This window comes from Halichoeres trimaculatus, unplaced genomic scaffold (assembly GCF_033239565.1).
Source record: "Halichoeres trimaculatus isolate MK-OKI-2021-1 unplaced genomic scaffold, fHalTri1.1 fHalTri1_scaffold_2, whole genome shotgun sequence".
NCBI classification, from domain to species: Eukaryota; Metazoa; Chordata; class Actinopteri; order Labriformes; family Labridae; genus Halichoeres; species Halichoeres trimaculatus.
The window spans coordinates 29,633,054-29,657,006 of NW_027437180.1; the positions used below are offsets into that span (position 1 = coordinate 29,633,054).

Here is a 23,953-nt window from a genome sequence, read left to right on the forward strand (position 1 = left end):
ACTAAGAAAGGCTCCTGTGCCCCACAAACCTGAAAGAAGTGTGGGCTGGAAAAGAAAATTGATATATAGGTGTTTTTAAAGTACATATAGATATGATTTCACATGTGCCCTTTAATTGCACATACCACTTTTATTCTCTACATATGCATACATTTTCACACCTTGCTCCCACAGTACATTTATAAAGATGAATGCATTATAAAGATGTTGTGGAACACAGCTGTCATCTATCTGGCAGGTAGTGTATAGGTTCTGATGTGGATGTGACCATTGCAATATATTGTTATTTATCCCTATCACTGTATGAAAAAAGTAGAAATATCAGTTAAGTGGTTCTCCTTCACTTTTCCCCTGACAGGACAGGAGGGAGAAAGGAGAGGAGGATTAAATAAATAGGCTCCAGTGTTGAGGATCTGTCAGACGGCTGCCATGTCAAAAGAATGAGAGGGAGAAAAGAAAGATTAGGCTTTTGTGTGACTCTGTCTTCACCCAAAACCCACACACACACACACACACACACACACACACACACACACACACACACACACACACACACACACACACACACACACACACACACACACACACACACACACACACACACACACACATTTATTATTCTGTCAAAAGCATCTCTTTACAAATTATTTGTATGCATGTGGGCTTGTGATTCGAGACAGAGGCACTCTGTGTCCCAATCGGAGCTATAAGTTCTTGATGTCCCTGTCTGGAGATTTGAGGGCCTGCAAGCAGATTGCATTTTGATGAGTGGAGCTTGAAAAATAAACTCAAAAATATCTTTTGAATTAAAGACAAGGTACTTATGCTTTCATAAAGGATACACATTCAGAGAAGAAACATACCCCACTACTGCCGGTACTGATAAGTTGTAGTAGCTCCTCAGGTCCCCTAAAGCTAGAGGACAAATTGGCAGTAAAAGCCAGCACACCACTGGGGTGATCCAGTGGGCATCTCTTTTCACTGGTGTCTTGTTAAGTTAGGCAGCAACCCTTTCATGTCAGCTTTCACTGTGCATCATATTCATCAGTAGACACCTTAATTAAAAAAGCTGTCCTTTCAGTATTGCCAAGTTCAGTGGACCCAGGCTCCATACACACAAGCTACAGGTAGTGACAACACTGACACTATCAAGCCACACACACGGAGGCCGCCGCCTCCATCTGAAACACGGAGTAAGACTCTGTGGCAACATGTTAGAAAGAAGACAGGGAAGGCAGCGCTTGGACAAGGAGCCGGTCAGGGTTATAACTCATCCCCACTGAGTTTAGTAAGTTGTCCCAAACAGGAATCAAATGCCTTTGTCTTCCATGCCCCACAGCTCCCAGGCCAAAACTAGCAGACTCAAACAAAGCCCTGAGCCCCCACAGCCTTCTTGCATGTTCCTTATTAGCTAATAAGAACCCAAGAACTGCATTTTCTGCCTGTCCTGCATCTCCTGGATTCCATTTCGTACTATTAGATCTGGAACCGTTCCACCAAACTGCCAAATACCAAAGTTTTCAACTTGCCCTGAAGACCTAGCCCCCCCTCAGTTAACTTTCTCCAGGACAATGAGATGCTTCCTGACTTCCTGGGTTTAATCTTAATCCTGCCTCATTTAAGATCTTTATCTAACCACTCTGGTGACAATTTTGTACAAATTACTGTCAGGATGTGTTACATCATCTATGAAGGCCCTGGTTTGTGGAGGTCACAGCCCTCATGTCTCTCTGCAACTATCCATTTTAGAAATGGTACTCCCTGCCATAACGCCTACTTTTAGTGTTTTTTTTTCCCCATTTGTTATAAAATCTACAGCACTTACACACACACAAAGTATATTTTAATTTTTTTTTTTTCAAAAAGAATACGCTTGTGATTTTTCTATGCATGTGCCAAACAGATTATTCTTATATATAGGTATGATACAACAAATGCAGTTAAATTAATTCAAACTGCATCAGTTATTTTGCATTTTATCTGGCAGTCATGTCCATTGGTTTTAGTTTTTCTGGATTGAAATTGAACAGTTAACCAACCTCAACGTGCAATTTATTCAGACAGCTGTAACACAGACAGACGGGCAGTGTAAGCGAGACAGTGAGAGCTCTGTTGGGATTCGATCCCAGGCCAGCAGTTCAGTGGGCTCACACTTGAACACGTGGTCTGATTTGGGCAAGATTAAAATAAAGTCATAAACTAATATTCCAAAACTCTGTATAAGCATTGTAGTCAAATATTGTTATTTTGACAGACAGCAGGAATAAAAAGAGCATAACAGTGTAAATCTTGGAAGTAACCTTAATCAAAAGTCTAAAACTAATTCCTTTCTCTTCAATTTTACATAAATACGTCCATCTTCTCTGAGCTTCAAGCTGCAATCTTAAAGTGACATCGGTGACTCCTCTCATCACGTTACCATCCCCTTCTTCCCCTATTTTAATTTGACTGCTTCTTCTTTTTCTTAAAATCATTTTGTCTTCCTCTCTGTAGTGATCACAGAGTATGTGTTAAGCTGAGGGTGTAAGGATAGATGGTTCAAAGAGAGGAGTGAAGAGACCATCTGCTTTGGGTTGATCTCTGGTGCCAGGTGATGTCACTGTCTGATGTGTGTTTCAGAGGATGACACCACTTGGCACCAAAGACAAAGAGGAAGTAGAAACTCTCAGACTCTGCTGTTCACCAGTAGATGTCAGGCTTCACATAGATTTGAGTTTGGAGTCTTTTTACTGCTTGATCCTGGACATTGTCTCTGTCTCAGCACATTCCAGGTGAAAGGTGCCCTTACTCTAGAGGACCTAAGGGGTTTAATAGAATGAAGAGTGAAAACAGGAGAGACTTACGTCAAAGCCTGGGAGTAGTTAAAGTGAGGGGTGACTCCCAAGAACTTCTGGACTTCATCCATCACCGCAGCAGGGTCTGTTCTCAGCTGATGGCCGTCTATGATCATCACCTATATACAGACACATTAGTATAGCTATAGAGTTTCATATAAATGACTTCATGATTTCAAAGCGTTTATTTTTCTTTTACATCCTGCTAAAGGTGAGAAGTTTACGTGCCTAAATTTAGTGGCGTGTTATTAAATTCTACAAATCTGAGAAATGGAAAATATCTGTTGTTTTTTCCTTTTTGGATTACTCAGTGATTAAAAAAGATAATTGGTTTTGATTTTCAAAAGATAAATTTCCATGTATAACATTTTAAATCAACTCATGCTAAAGGTCCAACAATTTTGTCAGAAATTACATCCTTTGCAAGAATTTTGCAAAACAAATATCACCAACAACGGCAACACAAAATAATATGAGCTTCCCATCCTTAGCTCAATGTCAGAGATAGTGTAATCTTATAAACTGTTACATGTTGGACCACGAGAGGGAAAGCAATGTTTTCTTTATACATCTGTCCATGCATACCTGGTTAGCAGGGTAGTAAGTAAGCCAACTCTCCAGATGTGTGGAATAAAGACCAGGGATGAGGCAGCGGTTCTGGAGAGACCGCAGCTCAGCTGGTGCTCCTGGTTTGGCGCTGATGACATCATAGAAGGTGAACTGAAGGGCTGCGTGGTCCTCATGAGCTCTTTGATGCTAGAGTGGTAACCAGGCAGAGCTCAATTTTAATACACAATCAGTCTCTTATGTCTTATCATTGCAGCTTTGTGGATAATGAGATAACATCCCAGCTGGCATGTTGTTGATTTATTAATGAACAAAAGTAAAGCTCAGTTTTCAACATCTTGCGACAAAATGAAGATATATGGAAAAAACAGACTAATTAATTTTACAGCATTGTGAGAGTTTGAATCCAAAATCATTTTGAAAACAAACCCTGTTTAATTACAAGCATAAAGCACGTTGTGATGGAGCACGCCGCTATAAAAGCGAAAATAACTTGTGTTCAGTCATGTGCATCTTTCATATTAGGTGTTTGTGTGCACACCTGATACCAGCTGTAGGCTCTGTCAGAGGGGTTGATGAGCAGGGTGATGATCTTGGCCTTTGGCAGCAGGGCAGCAGCTCGCCGTGGGGAGTCCTCTGAAGGGAAGTAGTTAGCGCTCTTCTCAAACAGGAAGTCTGTGCTAACATTAGAAGGCACAGGGAAAAACTCCATGTACCTGCGGCAAAAGTCACAAAGAACATCAGGCAAGGTATTAACACATCTGCATACAAGCAGCACAACAGAACATTGTATGAGAGCATTACTGCAAAGCAAAGTTTTTACAGCTTTTATTCAAAGTCGGACACAAGTTCCAAAGTCACCATGTTATTGTCTTAATCTGAGCAAAGGCATTGAGACTAAATGTGACAATAAAAGTTGAAATTTTCAGAGATAAGTCTTTTCTGGATGACTTCACAGAATGCACCAGCTGTGTTTCTGTCATCTAAGTAACCCATTATGGGTCAATTTAGGCAGCCATATGTCTGCTGGCTTGCGTTTGCAGGCATTCAGGATCATTTTAAAGATATTGTTGAACTGTTTTAAACTGCTTAATGTATCACTGAAGTGTACATCAAGACATTCCTGTCTATTATGACTTCCCTTAAATGAACAAATGTTTTGTTAACAATATCTCATTGCACCTTAAGTTTATTCACAAAAGCAGGCAGAGAGAATTTAAGGACAGTGTCATTGCAGAAGGAAGTGAGTTTGCCCTCACCAGTCAATCCCTTTATGGTAGTTGTTGGTGTTGAAGAACTGGACCTCCTCGTAAGTCTTGGGGCTTGGAAAGTTACTGGAGATGGAGGGATGCATGAGTAGGAAGAGATAAAGTGCTGTCGTTCCTGGAAGAAAGGGCATAATTCATAACTGGCTCATTAATTCAGCTCAACAGAGTAGTCTGTGAGTGTGCATGTGAGTGTGTATGTGTGTGTGTGTGCATGATCAGTATGTGCAAAAGCTGTCATCCACTGATCCATACTGGATGATTTTTCCCTCCATGAGATTTATATCTTGCTGAGTACACACTATGAAAGACGGAGAGAGGGAGGGTGTGTGTGTGTGCGTCTGCAAAGATCACAGGCCTTCCCATCAACTGATTCAAAACCATTTGACACCAATCAGCAGAGGGGCTCTGGTCATGCCCTCTGTCTCACCCTCAGCAGCTCTTTCTTACCCCGTTCCCCTCACAATGACTCCTACACATCATGTTACCCCCCCCACTTCGTTGACACTTTGCCTTCTAACACTGCTGACATGCAGGTGCACACCACAATAAAATCAGATTCAATTAGAAGGTGGCTGTTGCTGGTCCTGTAAATGTTGCCATAGTGATCCCACCTCATATTTCAGAAATTATCACCTGGTTAATAAGCAGCATTACAGCACCCTTTGTCATGGTGCACCACACACCTGTAATTAGAATTCCTGATAATCATATGCTGGGGCACTGTGCAAAAGGAATACATTAATACAGACATTAAATGATTTTCTTTTTGCTTTATGACAGAGACAAAGTAGAGAGAGAAAAAAGGAGAAGCAGTTAGCCCAGAACTGTATCTCTCTGCATCTAAAGCAGGTATATGTGGGTGGAGGAGAGGAGGCACGGGCTTCCTGCTTTGTCTTCCTTTGACAAGACCAAAGGAGCAAGGAGGATTAAATGAATAGGTTTCAACTGTTGTTGGTTCACACACCTGAGCACACTGAGTAAGTGTATGTTGCATGAACATGTCTGAGTGTGTGTTTGTGTAGGCAGCGTACCTGTTTTCTGTGGGCCTATGACCATGAACTTTGGTAACCTGTCGCAGGTTTTCTCTTTAGACCAGATGTCTTTGTGTCGTTTGTCATCACATGGGTTCTGAAGAAGCACAGAAGAATAGGATTAGCCGGTTCAAGGTAGTCACGTACAGATAATTCGTACAGGAACATGCATGCCCATACATCTGGCAGGATTTACTTCAAAGAATGAATGACTAGAGCTTTTGTGAATATATCATGAATGAGACATTTGCAATCCACCATGTCAGTCTGAAACACCACAAGTTCATGCAGTCTGCCATGTTCTCATCATATTTCAATAAAAACTACACAAACAAGAAAAAGAAAAGATCCTTGACTACTTTTTGAAACAAAATCTTGGGACCAAATATGAATTTCATGTCTGCAGACTTAATGTTCTTATTGTTCACAAGCAATGTTGACTGATAGATTTGTAAAATTATACAAAGGCCTTAATGTCCCACAAAGGTGATCACTTTTATCTGTAAAGTTGTCCTATCAAAGCTTTGTGTTTGGGTTAACAATGCCTAGCTTTTTTCTTACGCTTACAACAAAAGTGCCAATGAGGGATCTGGTATTCTTTTAGATCTCAGAATAAACAGCAAGGTGGAGACATGAGTAAATGGTTTGCTATGCTAGAAATGTTTTGGTTAAGCCTAGCCCAAGTAAAACAGATGCTTCTCAGTTTGGCCTAGCCCAAATGAGTATACATAAAAATCAAAACATCTACGCAATTTCATTATACCATGTTTATGTCTGATTAAGTGTGGGTGGTGGGAAACAGCATACAAAAAAACTTGCAAAAAATTATCCCACACATGACAACAGCCTGTGCACACAAGATAAAAACGATCACTTTCCAGAACTTAAATGGAAAACTAGTGGTGCTATTTCAGGAGCTATGGTATTTTTTTTAATTAAATGATCTAGAGAGTTGAAAAGTCATAGATGGAAATGGAAAAATGCTACACTTGACCTTCTTCAACAGCACTTTCAAATCAATGGCTGATGTCAAGGTGGCTACAGCAGTTTCTATATATAAGTGGAACAAACTTGTTTAGCCATACAGCTTTCTCTCTTACTGGACAGATATGACGAGTCAGTAAAACAGAGAACGGGATCCACTTTACTTTTTTGACCTGTTTGTCACCTATAAATGTTGAAATCTGTATCAGAAGACGATCTGAATTTTCAAGATAGCAGCACGAAATGAACAGAAGGGTGCAGAAAAGCACAAGCCAGGAATGAGGGCAAAAGCTTATCCATACAAACCTGCCAGAGTGGGTTTCTTTGTTCTGGGAAAAGCTGGAAGTACTTGTGTGCAAGCTGCAGAGGTGGGAGTGTGTGGAGTCTCAGGTTCGTCCACGAGCGAAGAAAGGAGGCAAGGTTGACGAAGGTGTACAAACCCAGTCGATCATTGCCATAGTTGGACAGGTGTGTCATGAATATACTGATCTAGGATAGAGAAAAAGAAACAGAATAGAGGATGGTGAGGAGAAATAAACTTATTGTTTTGTTCAAAATTGAGATAAAGTCAAAACCTCATTTCCCAAGTTCCACTGTGTGAAAAATTGAAGCAGCGCGGTAAATCTAATTACTGCTGCTGTGGCTGAAAAAGCAAACAGATTATTTCTCAGTGTGTGATGGTTTTTAAGTCACTAACAGAGCAGCCGTCCACCAAGTATCAATATTTGCCATCGCTTTGCAAAGTGACACTCACTTTTGTTACGTAACAGTATGCATTAACTTTCAGTACAGAACAGTTTCAAGTACAGAGAGAGGAGGAAGATAAACTGGGGCGGACGTATTCAGCACTCCTGATAGATAAAGAAGCTGTGGAGGCAGCACAATACTCCTCACACATAGCCACTGGGCGATGGTGGAGATGCAGCTACACACAAGAGAGTGTTTGGGAGTGTGTCAGGTGTGTGTTCATGGTGGTTAATGTGTGTGAGCGAGAAGGAGAGACTCAGGGGGAGTGAAGGAGCGATAGTGTGTTGGTCTTGGCTATCTGTCCACGCCTCAGTGCTTTTATAGGCTGATCAAAGAGACAAGTTACGATAGCTTCCACACATACACACACGCACGCACGCACACACACACTCAGACACACACACGTTCTTTTCTTGTGAATTTGAAGAGGAGCTTGGGAACGGGACATATCTGGAAGAAACGGTAACATCAGCCATTAAGATATGAATTATTTGGTGGTTGGAGCATGTGTGTGTGTGTATACTGTTTCAGTATTTTTGGCCTTTAAAAGTGAACACACACACATGCTGAGACAGACACACATGCACAGCGAATTTCCTGGTGACAGAGGGCTGTCGGTGGTCCGCTGTAACGCTGAAGGTTCCTGTAGATACAAAGTGACACAGTGTCGGGGCTTGATGGATCAGCGTCCGGTCGACCTGGAGAGCTGTGCAGAATACTGATGTGTGTGTGTGTGTGTGTGTGTGTGTGAGAGAGAGAGAGAAAGACGCCGTGGGAGGGAGGAGTTAGCAGACAGATGTGAGCAGTTCCTTGTGTGTGTCTTTTTGACAAAGAGCGCAACAGAAAAAGAAGAGCGAGCAGCAAGGGTATGCATGTCAGAGTCATTTTTTATGTGCCTGTGTGTATGCGTAATTGTTTGTGCCAGTGCAATTGTGTGCATCTGCCACCGCCTTCTTATCTCCCGCTCACTCTAAGCAAACCAGCAGTGTGCCCTCCAGCCTTGCCTGCTTCATATCAATCTGGCTGATGTTAGAGCAGCAATGTGGAACCACTGTCAAGGCTTCACCGAGCGCTCAAACAGGAACAACAGCAATGAGAGCCAAGAAGAAATGCTCGCACACTCTTCTTCACAAAATTGTAACGTCAAAAAAAAGCCAAAACATCCTTCTTTGAAGCATGAATGCAGAGCTTAGTCTGAGGGAATGTGTAAAATTTAATTCAACAGTGTCTCACTGTGAACATCTTTGCACATTTGGGACTGAGAGGGAATGTTTCCCAAAGCTCGCTGCAGCAGTAAAGGGAAGGGTAAAAAGAGCAGGATAGGCCTGTCAGGAAATGAAAAGGTTTTGGCCTTATATAATTTAAATACAGACAAATCTAACCTGACTAAACAAGATGCTACAAACCATTTAAAATCACCCACCTCCTCCTTTCTGTGTTATTTCATGCTTTGTTGAAAGCAGGCAAGGTGATCAGAAAGTGATTTATGGTCCCTTCAAATCTCTCAATAGCCTGTGATGTGTGACTCAGACTATGAAGGAATGTAGTGTGCTATATATATATATATATATATATATATATATATATATATATATATATATATATATATATATATATTTATATATACACGTGTGTGTGTGTGTGTGTGTGTGTGTGTGTGTGTGTGTGTGTGTGTGTGTGTGTGTGTGTGTGTGTGTGTGTGTGTGTGTGTGTGTGTGTAAAGACAAGAGGAAGAGGGAGGGGTAGTGAGTGAGAAAGAGAATCTGATTGTTATTGAACATGGAAACATTCATTTCAGAGCTTAAGCACTCGCTGCCAAATTAAACAAAGGGGGGAGAGAAGATGATTTGTGTTTGTAATTGGAGGACTGCAGAAAAAGAGAGGGAAAAAAAAGCAAAGAGAGCAGGGTAACAAAGAGAAAGACAATGAGAGTAACCTTGGCAGGTGAGACTGAATTAAAAACAAAGCAAAACAAAAAAGAAAAAACGGCACTTGAGAGAGTGTTAATCTCCACACGCAGAGCTTCGGACCCTTTAGGGTTGAAGAACTCACCGTGGCTAAGAATTCAATTAACTGAACCGTATAAACCTTTTCTCTGTATCTAGTGCCATGTCTCATTTCCTGAATATTGGATTGCTTTGAGTCCCCCCATGCGCCTTTAATAAAGAATACCGTGCTAATAATTTAACACCAGAATTGGGCTCGAATCATACTACTCGACTGGGAGAGAAGTGTGAATAATAATAAAAAAAAAAAAAAAACAGCGAAATAAACCCCCCAACCCCACAGCTTTCCTCTTTTAATCTTTGTCCCTTGTCTTTTCTCCTCATTGCGCCTATGCAGCTTCATTTCCTTCCTCATCTTTCATCCTTTTAATGTCTTGCTCTCACTCTTTCGTGTGCAGCAAAAAGTCAGCTTTTTTCCCCTCACGCTGACCTAGATGCTCTGATGAAGTTCGTGGGGTGATGTTCTTCAAAATCCATGCGCACATGAGCACGCACACACGCACAAATAACACACACAAATGCCATGTCTTGGAGGATTAAAAGGACCCATCTGTCATGTATTTGAGTTTGTGACATGGTCCAATCCTCCCGACATGATTGCAATTTTGGAGATATTACTTGTTTTACTGGCCTTTACTCTATCTGTGTCTATGTACCCTTGTGCCTCCTGCCTACCACCCCTCCCTCCCTCCCTCTTTTCCTCCCTCCATGTCCGCCTCTGCCACTCTTCCTCCTGAAGCAGCCTATTTCCCATTACAGACCACTTAGTTCCACATGCATTTCTCCTTGATTGAACTGTTATTGCTACTAAAAGGAACCCAACACCCCCCCTTACTTCTTCCCTTCTCCTTCGCCATCATCATCGTCCTCTCTCCCCTCCCTTCTCCCCCCTTGCCTCTGTCTCTCACTCTTTCTCTCTCAGTCATCTCTCCATTTCTCTCTCATCAGTGGATAATTGAAAGCTGAACGTCAATACGGCAAATGATTTCGATTCAATTTATTCTGCCTGCTCCAGTCAACATCTTCTGGCCCTTTCCATTCTGTCGTCTTTCAGTGCTTTACTCTCACTTTTTAATTTCTTCCTCTGTTTGGATTGTGGCTCATTTTGTGTGTGTGTGTGTGTCAGAGTGTGTGAGTGTGTTGGAGAGCCTGTATGTATTGATGAGCTGCCTTTGGTGGCAATCAGAGTGACACTGGAGAAAGAAAAGAGTAGAAAAGAAAAAAATAAAAAGATGTGAGAAGAGATTCACATGTGCATGAGCAAAGTCAATAAAAGCAGGTTGAAAGCAAAAAAAAAAAAAAAAACAGACAAAGAGAAAATAAGGGACAAAAGAGAGAAAGAAGGCCTTGAGCGCTCAAGACTGGGTTGTGGAGGGGGAGAGGAGGAGGGTGTTGGGTCAAAAAAAAGGGGGGGTGGCTGCGAGGGGAGGAAGATTGTGCTGATATTTGGTGTTTGGCTAATAAGCTTAGTGGCAGAGCTAAGCGCTAAATGTCAGGCCTGATATATGTCTACAGCTTTGCTTATGTCAGCTCGACACACATTTAAACAAAATGTACACATGCACACATATGCTGATTCTGGGGTACTGACACACAAGCAGGCACATGCACAGCTGTGTGCATGGGTGTGCATGCGAGTGTGTGTCTGTGAGCAGGCCTGTATGTGCATCGCTTCCTCTCTGTATGTGTCTGGATTCTCAAGTGACACAAGATGCCGTGACCTGAAAATTAAATCTCAATCTGTCTGCCACCTTCTCACCCCTCCTGCCAAGCCCCCCTTCTTCTTGCTCTTCTTCTCCTCTTTACCCCCCCTCCCTCTTCTTACTCTCCCACCATCCCTTTGGCCATTTATTGGGGACTGACTTGTGCCCTATTGGCTGTTTGCAGAGTCGAGGTCGTCAAATCGATTCCTGGGCTTATGCGAGACGGCGAGTTCGATGATCGCTGATGCAGGCCAAAAATGATGCAAAAGTATCCAAACACACACACACACACACACGGGGGCATGCATGTGCCTGCGCAGGTGCACGCACATACAGCACAGGCTCATGCACACACTCAATGAGCTTGTTGTCATTAGTGGAGAACTGTCACCACAGGCCAAATGTGATTAAAAGTCATTGAATGGGAAGTGACAATGTTACCATCGTGCAGATGATCAAACAATAGGAAACTCCCGCAGGACTGAAACAGTGAGCGATGCAACACTATTGATTACGCACACAAAGTGGTCACACTAATAAAGGCATTTGCGTCTACAAATAGAAACATACCAGGAAGAAGTGGAAATAAACCGTCATGCACTGTACACCACGTTGTGTAGCTCTCATTTTAACACTTTCATGATTAATAGGTCCCTTCATCTCTCCATTCACTCATCACAAAGGAAGCCAGTTAGAGAAGAAGACAGAAGATGAAAAAAAAGTGATTTTGTGTGTGAAACAAAGGAGGGGGGTTGGGGCAGTGAGCATTTAGAGAAATTCTTTGTGGTTTGTGGTTTATGCTGAGATGTAATCACCAGAGATGAGAGCGAAAATCTTGTTAGGTCCTTTGTTATTTCAGCCATCATTATACAGCACAGAAACATCTTAAACATGGATAAACTAACAAAAACAAATGTGTAAGAAAGAATTACACTTAGGAAAATAATTTAACTTAGGCAGAGATTGGTTGGTGTGTTTTAATAGAGAAAGAAATGTGATATGCTGGATTTTATAATAGACATTTAAAAGAATTTCCTACATGTAAATGAAAGAACCTAAAATTTTGCTTTTCCCCTGACAAAGCATAAGCTTAGAATATTAGCAGGTATTAGAGATGGGAGAAAAAAAATCGTATTAAAGTAGCCAGCTTTTTTGTTTAACAATCTTTTTTTTTCTTTTTCAATGTTAAGTTCTTCATTTTAGTCTTTGTTTATGAGCTCGGTTGAAAAAAGGTGAGATGTCAGATCATCATCATCATAATTTAACTTTTTCACTTGGTTTGGTGTTGAAAAAGTGTACTAAAACTCACAAAAGTCTTAACTATCGAAGAGTCGCAAACTGAATCAAATCGGCACCCCAAAAATCATAAAAGAATCAAATGAAGAGAAGAGAGTTTTGGTGGTATCAGGATGTTTCTAGGCATCATGGAGGTACCAGTGCACAAGTGACTCTGCGTGTTGATGATCGCAAGTGGAAGGTAACCAGAGCAGCTATGATAGTGGACGCAGCACGCAAGAAGAAAGACACAAACAAAGTGAAACGAAACGCCAAATTGGCTCCACTTTCATTCGTTTTCAGGAACTTGGATAGCAGCACAGGACCAAGAGTGACGTGAGTCTGGTGAACATCTCTCAAGTTCCTCCCAAGTAGAAATGCAATGCTACATATGGTTGCTGGGCTAGTGAGTATGTTCACGTAGTCCTGGTTCCAAGGAGGAGGAGCCCAGTTTGAATGTTGTTTACTGACATGTAAAGAAAATTCCTGCAGACCCTGCCTAGAAAATATTACGAACAAAGTTAAATTTTCTAAGTCACTATTCTGAACCATCAGCTTTTTAGTTTCTTCACTCCCTTTTACTAATTAGATACAACCTGCCAGTAGAGTCAACCTAATTGATTGTGCTCTTTGATTAAGCAAAATTACAGTAATTTTTGTTGATTCTCTTTCTTTGCTGTTGGAGTATTTTCAAACACCTCCCATACATTGACAGCCACAAAGGTCTCAAGCTCAGGCAGTATTGCAAAACAGGGTTTCTTCTGAGGAGTTTAGAGTCCAACCCAGGTGTTTTGAAAATAAAGCCTTTGGAAAATCTCATTTTAATCTTATTTTGATTATGGAGCAGCTGGTATCTAATCTGAGACACTACCAAGAAGTTTTAGGTCCCATAAAACATCTTCCAATGACTGTGTGAGTGCTTGTGCAAAAACAGGCCATGTCAGTAAATTTTTATGGATGTCAATGCTTCAGTAAAAATATTATAAAATATAGATATACTGCCCACTTGGAATTGAAAACCGTGGCATTTCCATTATACAAGGTACTCCAGGAAGTCTTTCCTTCACTTATCTCCAACCTAAAGATAAGATAAAGTACTGCTGCCCCTCTTTGTGAGTCCTTCTTCAGCCATGACTGGTGCTGCATGCTTCCAGAGTTTTGCAAAAGGTGAAATAAGCATCAGAATTCGTTTAATTTTGGATGTTTGAGCAGCACTTAGAAAGGATTTAATGGGCATAAGTAACAATTTGTTGAGAATAATTTCCTATTGCTTATTCAGATTTGTATTTCTTTTTAGAAGAAGCATTCAAAAAATCATCCAATTCCACTCCAGTCTCCACATTAAATGATGTATACGATCTCTTTATACCCCGTACAAATTCTCTGATATAAGACAGTCATTGTAGCTGTAAGATGTTACAACAGACCATTTTCTGGTAATGTGATTCATGATCCAGTGAAGATGAGACCAGAACAAACAAGTTATAGCAAAAGTCTTTAGATTGGGTATGTATTAGATTTGTTTTTCATCTGAGAGTACAATAACAAGTTTAAGCCATATTAGGCCTGGGACAACAGTCAATAAATCAATTAATCATACTATAAATGAAATGAACTCAATAATTTTTCCTCCAAAAGGCTGGATATCAAGAGGGTTCACTCTGTGCCCCCGTAGTGGAATGAACACAGAGTGAACCCTCTTGTCAGTCATCCAGAATCTTTGTCTCTGGGGGAAGGTGGGGCTGCTAGCATAAGGCTAGCATAAACACACAGAGGGCAGCAAGAGGGCATTGTGGGATGGTAAGCGGCAGCACGGGTTACGTAGCAGAAATTAGGAGAAAAAAAGATGATTGTAAAGGAAAACGCTCAGCCACAGAGTAGAAATATTTCAGCTTGAAACCGAATGAGTAAAGTGAGCCCATCAGCATGGACGAGCCAGTGTGCAGCAACAAAAAAAAGGCAACACAACAAAATCCCATACCCGTCTAAAACAAAACCCACCCAGTTTTTTCTGCCGGGCAAGAAACTGCAGATGCAGAGCCTTTGTCCTGACAGTCAACTCTCACTGAGGAGTTTGATCGACAAAGTAAAAACAAACGCAACAGTGCAAAATGGTGTATGTTCACAGAAAGTTTATTCTGAACCCTTAAAACCAAGACAACTCGACTGTTTATGGTTTGGGATGAAGCTGATGAGGCTGATGAAGCCTCGTGGATGAGAGGAGAAACGTAAATATTTAAACTTCTTTAAAAATGCATTGAAATATTTATATTAGTGGTTAATTTGGTCTCAAAAAATATTGCCTATAATATTGTTCATGGTCAATTATAGTGGGACAATATATCCAAGCCCACACCATATCTCTATGTATATTACATGCATTACTTCAATTCTGAAACAGCGAAAACATTCTGAAAAATGGAAGACACAGGGAATCACTGACTTCAGACACAGACTAAAAGAAAAAGAATCTAACTAAATGAAACAATAAAGAATAGGCAACACAATAATGACACAAAGAAATAATGAAACAAAGAAGGGGGAACCATGTCAGAAAAACAAACCAATTCAATAAGATAGGAATAAGATGAACAAAAAGAGGAAGAGACAGAGACAAAGTGGTGCCGGGAGAAGAAAGGGCTAGATTGGGTTGTTGTGCGAAGCTGTGCTCTACTCTATGATGTTCACTGAGTTCTGACAGCTCCTCTAGTTCAGCACTCCTCTACCTGACACTTCAATACAGCCTGCTGCTGGTCTGTGAGCATCTTTGTGTGAGTCTGAGCGAGTGCACGTGTGTGGTTTGAGCTGGTGAGAGAGATTGTTTGGGAATATTTCCTGGGAATTACTGAGCCTACCTTTGAAAACGTGTGTATGTGCGTGCTTGTGCTCGCTTGGATGAGCATCTGAACTGCCACCAAAACCTAATTCTGTTCCTTAATTCAAAGCAGAATCGAGTTGAGCTGACGCACACAGCAGGGGTAAGCAAAAAAGGGGGAGGAGAGTGTGTGAGTGTGTGCATGTGTTTGTGTGTGCGTGTGTAACAGCAAACCCCCCTGTGGTGAGACCTAATTTAAAGTGGGGAGATGAACACAGCTACACAGTGAGAAGCAGCCCCTGACAGGAAAAGAGACAAACACACACCCACACACACATGCACGCACACACACACACACAAGCACAAAGCAAAAATAAAACAGAATGAACCAGACGTGGAGGAAGTTACTTTAACCGAGAGAGCAGAAAACCCAGTTGGTGCCTTTTAAGGTGCAAAAGTCAAAATAGAAAGTACGTCCTTGTTCTTACTTTATACGTCCCTTTGCATGCACAAATGTGTGTGTATGAGTGTGTGTTTGTGTATGTGTTTTCTCTGACTCACTGGGTTGAGTAGCACAGTGAGAAACAGCTCTCCCCCACGGATGCTTTTGTCCAGCTCTTTAGGTCCACCAGGGTATTCCTTATAGTAGATGGTGTGAGTAAACAAGCCACACGTCTGGCGAGGCAGCACCTATAAACACACGCACATGCACATACACATACACACAAAAGGAGGTGTTGTTAATAGCTTTCATATCAGCAGTTTCCACAAGAAGTGCAATTTAACAAAGACATGATAACAGCCAACAAGATACAATATGATCAGCTGGTATTGTCATCTCATTGGTAAAAGGATTTAACTTGGCATTCCTTTAATTTACGCTAATGGAGTCAAAATCAATTCAGAAGAAGCATTCACTTTTTTTTTTCTTTTAATTTCCCATGACGCAAACCGCCAACAACAGTTTCTTATAAGTGGAGCATGTGCCAAGGTGTAGCAGTTATGCAAGCAGCACTTATAAACCTTGAGTAATTAGTAGTAAATAATGATAAAGTCTCAGATAAAATCACTTTTAAAAGCATTTTGATTTGCAATCTTTTAGACCGCTTAAGCAGTGGTTCCTAAGTGGAGGTCTGGACCCCTGTGGGAGGGTCACTGAACACTGATAGGAAAGTTGCAAAATGCTTTCCAAAACCAAAAACTATTTATAATTGCATATTTCATACATTAATCTAACAAAAATAAACACAATAGGGTTTAAAGTTGATACAAAACCGTGCAAACAGAAAGTTTTTTTCTGTTTTTCACATTTCATTGTTTCAGTGAAGTGACTATGCCAGGGTAAAGACAGCTACAGGGGCAGATTAATCTAAGAAACACATCAATATGTCCACATAGATCGTCTAATTTATACTATTCTTTGTTGACTATTCTTGCCTGCTTTTGTATTTGTCTGTTAATGTAATCCAAAAGCAGGGGGTCCCTGGTCTCTGGCACTGCTATTTTTAGGGTCATAGGTTAAAAAAGTAAAACATCAATATGCCAGGCTACTTTTATCAGGGTTTGCTCAGTTGGATTTAGTGTTACAAAAAGCAACATATTTTGCATATGAAGTTGCATACCCGCAAATAGACTGTGATGTGTAAAATTTTATGGACGGCATAAACTATGGGTGTCGTTTTCGTGACGTCACCCATGGTTTCTGAAGAGAGGTTCTGAATTAATATAATCTAAGACAGGGGTCACCAATATGATGCCCGTGGGCACCTGGGTGCCTGCAAGAACCACTTAAGATGCCCGCGAGTCATGTTCCGAAAAAACTGCACTGGTTACAATGAAGCTCCTTACTACCGTCATTCTTCTGGAAATCATTGATAATAGTTGTGAAATAATTGACGTTGACCTGTGAGCGGACGCTTCATATAGCACTACCCCTTCTACTATGAAAAATGTCATTAAAAAGTGATCTGTGCAATGTTGTTCAGATAGTTTTATCAGACAAGTAGCCCTTTGTACCACTCATTTCCTGTGAGGTAGCCCTCGGTCGGTGGCCCCTGATCTAAGAGGATGAACCCCATACCACATAGTGTGTATGGACACAGAAAAGAGTTCATATTTAAAACTGTTTTCAACCATGCTGTAAACGTGTTTGATTCTGCTATAAGAGTGAATAGTTGAACATACGGCCTAGCACATTAACTTAAAATAATGAACAAGGGATAAACAATTCAGCCAGTAGCAAAAGATGGCTGATGTAAGGATGAAATGTACAGCTGCACGGCAGAGGCAGGCAGGAGAGTGGGTCAGGGATACTCTGATATGTTGTGTCATCAAACATATGGTAAAGTTGCCTGTCACAGTGGATAAACACAGGTGCTTGTTCCACAGATGTTTTGAATTACAGTCTCATGGAGTGCATTGGACCTTGACTTCACAGCTGGTTCTGTAGCTTTGCATGGCATGAATAGCACAGGTATAAGCTGTAACATTATTATGGCTCTATTTTATCCAGATTTTGGCATCTGGACTCTAAAACAGAATGAAGTAATCATGAAATATTGTTTCTCATCATGTTTGGTAAACAATGTGTTGGAAGAAAACATTATTTTGTGAACATGCCCTGTTGTATTTTTTGACACTGCTAGTCTAGGGGTGTCAAATAATACAACATTAACCGCTGTGCTCGTGCTGTCCTGCTGAGATAACTCCAGCTCCAGATACCTTATTTTCATGCAGGTGCAGAGCATCAGTCTTTCATTTGCACAGGTTAAGTCTTTGGTTTTTTTAAGTTTTAAGCCTCGCCTACACTGTTTGGTATTTTGGCAACTTTCTGTTTATGAAAGCCAAAAAAAATAAAAAGTAAAATGGATTACTTTTAATCCTGCCTCAAGCAGGTGAATGGAGCATCTTTGGCCATGAATGTGCCAAAACTGCACCAGCATTCCTGAACATTATGTGAACAGACTGATGAAAGCAAGGTCAATCTTTCAGACTGGCTGTTTGGCTCCTAGTAAATCTAACAACATCATGGTTGAAAAGTTTAATAGAAAAGCGGTTATTAATGCAGATGTGATGACAATGTTTTTGTCATTTCATTAATATATATTTCTAATTATCAGGGAGTCTTAAAAGATCATCTATGCTGTGCTTGTTATCCAGAAGTACTCACAGTGAGTCAAAGTCAAATATTTCAGATGGTGTAAATATAATTTATGCTGCCAGAATTGAAAGCAATATCAAGTGTTAAAGACTGAGAGGGCTGGATCTTATGTTGAACAGCTGATGAATTAATCGCTATTTTATGAGGTCATTAAATGAATTAAATGAGGAAAGAAGAAGAAGGTCTTTATTGAGAACTCCTTGTGGAGCACTTCCCTGTGTGAAATAGAGAGTAAAGGCTGGAAGCAAAGATATTGGTTTATCTATAAAACACTGCAGACTCGTTCACACTCACACAAACACACTCGAGACAGGGGGAGAGGGAGAGAAAGAAGGCCACCAGAGCCACAGACACTCAGCACTATTTCACCAAACCAATTATCCACAGAGCTATAGCTCAAACTGATATAGTACATTTTAAAAAGAAGTCCACACACACACATACACACAAGCATGTCCAACACACAAACACACGCCCAGCACAATCCCATATCTCAGTCTGATTTGTTTTGATACTGTGGGTCCAGTGGGTGGCTCTCAATCTGCTGACAGAGACACACAAACACCAATTTTATGGCCTTAAAACAACTTCCTGTCCTCCTGTGAACAAACAAAGACACAGCAAGAAGCGGAGAGGAAGGAGATTAATAGATAGAAATTGCAAGAAAAAATTTAGTGTCAGAAAGTGAAAGGTAAGAAAGAAAGAAGGGTTGTGAGTAATGTCTAAGAGAAACTTCGGTAAAGGTCACAAGGACGAATTATGACGCTCACCAGCTAGTTTATAGTGAACTCAATCAAATATTGATATCTGCTCACAAAATTATTTATACATCTCCACAAACAAACAATCACAAAACTGCCTCTCAAAACCTTCTCTGCCTCCTAGAGCTTTCTTTGTCCTAGCCTCCCTTCACTGTTTTACTGTATTCAGAGAAATGACAAAGATATTTCCTGAAACTGCTTATACCTTGCTCCCTAACTCTATTTAAAAAAAGGCTTTTGATATTTTAACATTTTTTAATGGAATTTGGAAAATTGTCACAATGACTGTCAAGTAGCTTCTTACTGTTGCCATCAACAGCTGGTGTTTAAGCTTCTCCAGCTTACAGTGCATCCCTACATGTCATGGTTAATGTTTTAAAGTTCAGCGTTGTTGGACATAAGTAGCAATGTTAACAAGAAGTCTTCAGAGTGCTGGGAAACTTACATGAACACACACGACTGCATTAAAATTACTCATATCCCTTTTTCTGAAGAAGTTTGTTCAGGTACTCCCAAGATATTTGTCAAAGATCTAAACAACACTCAGCCAAACAGTAAGGAGCTTTCTATTACACATTTTAAACTAGCCTGCTTGCAACAGAGAAGTTTTGCTTACATAAGTCAGTAAGTAGACATCATAGGTGTTGTCCTCAGTTTGCAGGCTGGGCTTCGGTTACATGATAAACTAGAAAAGCACACAAAAAGTGCAGACCTCCGCCAAGCATATTTTGATAGTCACGCAACACTTTAGCCCTACTTTAATGTTATACTCCCTTTCAGCAGACTGTCTGCTACAATTTGCTGTTAGTTGCAGGTTTGTACCATAATTTGTTACCTGACAGTGTTGAAAATTATGATGACCCAGTACATATTTCACATTCCGGATGTTAGTATCCAGAATATTGGCAGGACCTGGATTGTACTTTTACATTTGTCATATATTATCGTGTCCTTGTTTTGTATTGTTTTGCAAAGCAAAAGGAGTTATATACACATATGGTGAAAACGGCCTTATCTCACAATGATAAAGAATTCTTTAATTGATTGATTGATTTGATCCAGACTGTGATCCGGATCACCTCCAATTTTGAACATTTCCTGAAAATGTCATTAAGATCTGTTCATTAACATTTGAGTTATGATGTTCACAGACAAACAAGCCCCTTGGTGGAGGTAATAAGACACTGTGCATTTTCTTTCATGGGCCTCAAAACCAAAGCCCTTGTTTGTACACTGTACTGCTGGGCATGTCTTGACGTGTAAGATAGTTCTATTGACTTCACCCATTGGTTTCAGAAAAGGCCCTGAGGAGCCCAGTGGTGGTATTGAGAATGGGAGATTAGGCAGACCCTCTTGGCACACACCTAGAGGACGCCCACCCCTTTGTTAACACAGCTAACACCCTAAATTTCTTAATTTTTGCATTCATGCATAAATTCATGCACCTTCAAGCCTTTATAAAATCAGTAGACAAGCAAAAAAAAACAAACAAACAAAAAAAAACAGTTGTTTTTACCAGGGATTCCACAGTTGTTGATCTGTTCAAGACAACATTAAGTTCAATACCTGCTTCTGATCTGTGGTATTTTCAGCTTTATGTCTGGCCAGCTATCATGCATCGTGTCTCCCTGACTTGGTTCACTTTGTGAGTACCTCTGAGTCCGCACGCTGGGACGAGGAAACTCCTCCCTGAGCGATAAAGTTTGGGGAAATCCTGGTTGAACACATGAACATACCCAAATGTGGAGTGGCAGCAGTTCAAGGAAGCACTACTATCTTTCGTATCCACAGTGTTTGTTGCACGATGAATGGAAATACTCCCAAAATAAGTGCACAGCTGTGGCACCATTACACGTCAAAACCACTACCTGGATGCAGGATCGCCAAGCAGGTAACGCCATTTCCCACATAGCAACAGTCCCTCACTGATACCTTACATCACACATACACTAATGGTCCAGAGACACACAAAATAACCTAAGGGTTTCTTTGCTAAGGATTTTGGCTTTTTTGCCAGTAAGAGAAGTGAGCTTTCACCATCACATCTATGTTACAAAGAGATCCTTGCACGTTATTCTGCACTGAGGTGATTACCAACCTCTATGAAACGACAAGCAAAGGTACCAAAAAACAGACCCTGAAGAAAAGGTTAGAAAAATGGAAATACAAACATTTTTGTCCCCTTTATGCTCCTTTAAAAGTCACCTGTAACATACCTGAGACTACAAAAAAAATCTCTGCTGAGGTTTCATAACCATACTCTTCCAAAAATAGTGACTAAAGTGAATTAAACAGGAGTGTACTGTACCAAAGGTTAATAGTAATGTTGCATCCTTCCCGTTAGTAACATGTTCTGTTGCAAAAGTTAACATTTGGCTTTTGCAGCCAGTCTCAAGGGGAAATGAGGAACAGCAGTTATTTGCACCTCTGAATTAGTTTCATTTTCAACACCTAAGGGTGCCTCTTGGTCTGCTTGTGACAACCATTTGTCAAAACGACTGAAAGTAAATTTTTACCAATGACTTTTTTTTAACCACATGCAAACTTCTCGGAAAAGTTTTGTTGAGCTCTATTTATTACATAAAGAACATTTGACAGGCAGTGATGACGAAGTGTTCAAAAAGCATCAGCATCAGTCATCACTGTCAATGACAAGCTTAAATGCCATTTCTGCTAGGTTTAATTATATTTCAGCCTTCACTCCTTCCCTCTACAGTTTTTCATCAGAAACTCCTTTCTTCTTGCATGAAACAAAGACAAAAGTTTTTGAATTTCTGACAGTAGCTCTTTGTTTTTTCTCCTGTCCTTTGCTTCTTGTCATGATGCACTGACTGTTGAATACATGTCTTTGTCCAGTGGCTTGTTATTTAATTTGGTGATTCATTTATGCCTTCAATACCTAACTATTGATCATGTTTAATAACACATTATAGCCCGTCAAGCTGTCAGCTTGGTATTGTATTGCATGGCAGTACGAATAAGTAGCTGTCTTTTATGATGCTGTGACAAAATGTCAAGAAATAAAAGCAGACTTGTAGGACTGATTAGGAAATTGACAGAGCTGTCTGCTCAAATTGTTTGCTCAGGATCCAAATAGGGCAGAACAACACGGACTGGTAATTTTGGTGTCAGATGTGATTGGTTCTTTTGTCAATAAGGGAGCAGTTGTGCAGGCTGACAAAGAGCCTGACTGACAAGTGAATGAAGAGAAGGAGGAAGTGGAGGTGGAGTGGATGGAGGGGGTAACGATAACTTGTTTAGTTTTATTGTATTTCTATCTCAAACTGTGCTGTGAGTGATGATTTTTTCTTTTTTTTATTGGCACATGAAAGTGCAACAATACTTCTAGAGTCCATGACTCACACTCTGCATGTAAACAAATGCACACAGACAAAGGCATAAAGCAAAGCTTGGGCCTCTAGCTACATTAAATATTCAAATAACTCAGAGCTGGCTGTGCATGCTAGGGTGAGGCGCAGCTCTAAGAATTCATATGCCACACACATAAAGATGCACACAAACTGGTTACCCACCACACACAGAATCATTGATTTTCTGTTTAGGACCGCGAGAAACAATCAGCACACAATTTACTATTCAGCAAACACTTATTTGAACAAAGACACAGCAGATGAAAACAGCTCCACAAAGTAAGATAAAAGACCACAACAGACACAAACAGACTCTTTGACTTAATGAATCTGCATTTTTTAAGCTCGCTTTGATTTAGTCACTCCAAGAATTTACATTTCATGGTTTTAATTTCAGTCAGAGGAATTAAGCAAATCACTTTTCCTGCCGGCAGATGAGGACACCATGCCATGTGCTTGAAATGTTGTGTTTGATTCACGATTCACGCTTGATGAAAGTGTTTAAGTGATAGCACACAGGGTATCCTCAAATATGCACCTATTCATGATATGTACAAAATGTAACCTACCTCATATCTTCTCTGAAAGACAACACACACATCTATCCTTTTCTCTTTTTGCCAGGCTAACATTTTTCACTTAGAGCATCTACAAACAGCACAAACAAATTTGTGTATCTTGGGGATTCGACAACCACCCGCTGCAAAAACACTCATTAAATTATTACTACCCCAAGCACAACAGAAGATAAAAAAGGCAGGGACAGAAATCAAAACAAGGAAAAGCCAAAGAAAAGATATTAAATAATCATAGAGATGTTTGCCTGATAAAAGATTATAAATCAAGACTTGTAGCATTCTTTTTGACATCAAGCTGAACAAAATAAGATGTTCAATATTGAACAATCCAGCAGGCAGCTGAGAGGTATTAATCAATTTCCATGTATGAGCAGGGACATGTCAATAGATCAAAGTGCATTTATAGATGAGCACATTTGCATGTGTGTTTATTTGCAGCAATGCTGAGTCTTCGCAGAGAAGCATGATTAGAACAATGTGGCCCCCTCACCATGATGTTGTTGTGAATGAAACCTTTGCGGTAGCGGGCTGGTTTGAGGTGTGGGTACTCCTCGGTGCTGGTGATCTGGATGTTCCACACCCGTCTCCACGCCTTGTAGAGCTGCAGATGAACCGGGTAGACGCCTGAGTGGTGGGGCGCTACGGCGTAGCCCATGTCCACCGGGATGTTGTGCTCCTGATATCAGGGATCACACAAAGATAGAGACACACAAGTATGAAAGGGTTGAAGTCAAAGCCCCCACCTGACTTTGGCAGATGATAGAGCAGTGTATAAACATACACAGTTTGACCTTGTAGGAGCAGCACGTGCTTTGTGTTGTGTTTGTTACGATGCTGGCCTTCAGGGTTGGAG

The 23,953-nt window shown here is 40.6% G+C and overlaps 1 protein-coding gene across 2 annotated transcripts in view; it reads right to left on the bottom strand.

Annotated features, from left to right (window-relative positions):
- The window catches only part of ndst3 (N-deacetylase/N-sulfotransferase (heparan glucosaminyl) 3), a 51,088-nt gene that overhangs the window by 5,154 nt on the left and 21,981 nt on the right, over positions 1 to 23,953 (bottom strand). For both annotated transcript variants that reach the window (XM_074686024.1, XM_074686030.1), the window contains exons 5-12: positions 23,591 to 23,776; positions 15,792 to 15,920; positions 6,991 to 7,173; positions 5,701 to 5,797; positions 4,661 to 4,784; positions 3,943 to 4,117; positions 3,420 to 3,590; positions 2,844 to 2,953 (exon numbers count right to left, since the gene is read on the bottom strand). In XM_074686024.1, the coding sequence (XP_074542125.1) occupies positions 2,844 to 2,953; positions 3,420 to 3,590; positions 3,943 to 4,117; positions 4,661 to 4,784; positions 5,701 to 5,797; positions 6,991 to 7,173; positions 15,792 to 15,920; positions 23,591 to 23,776 (1,175 nt within the window). The remainder of the gene's footprint in view (positions 1 to 2,843; positions 2,954 to 3,419; positions 3,591 to 3,942; positions 4,118 to 4,660; positions 4,785 to 5,700; positions 5,798 to 6,990; positions 7,174 to 15,791; positions 15,921 to 23,590; positions 23,777 to 23,953) is intronic.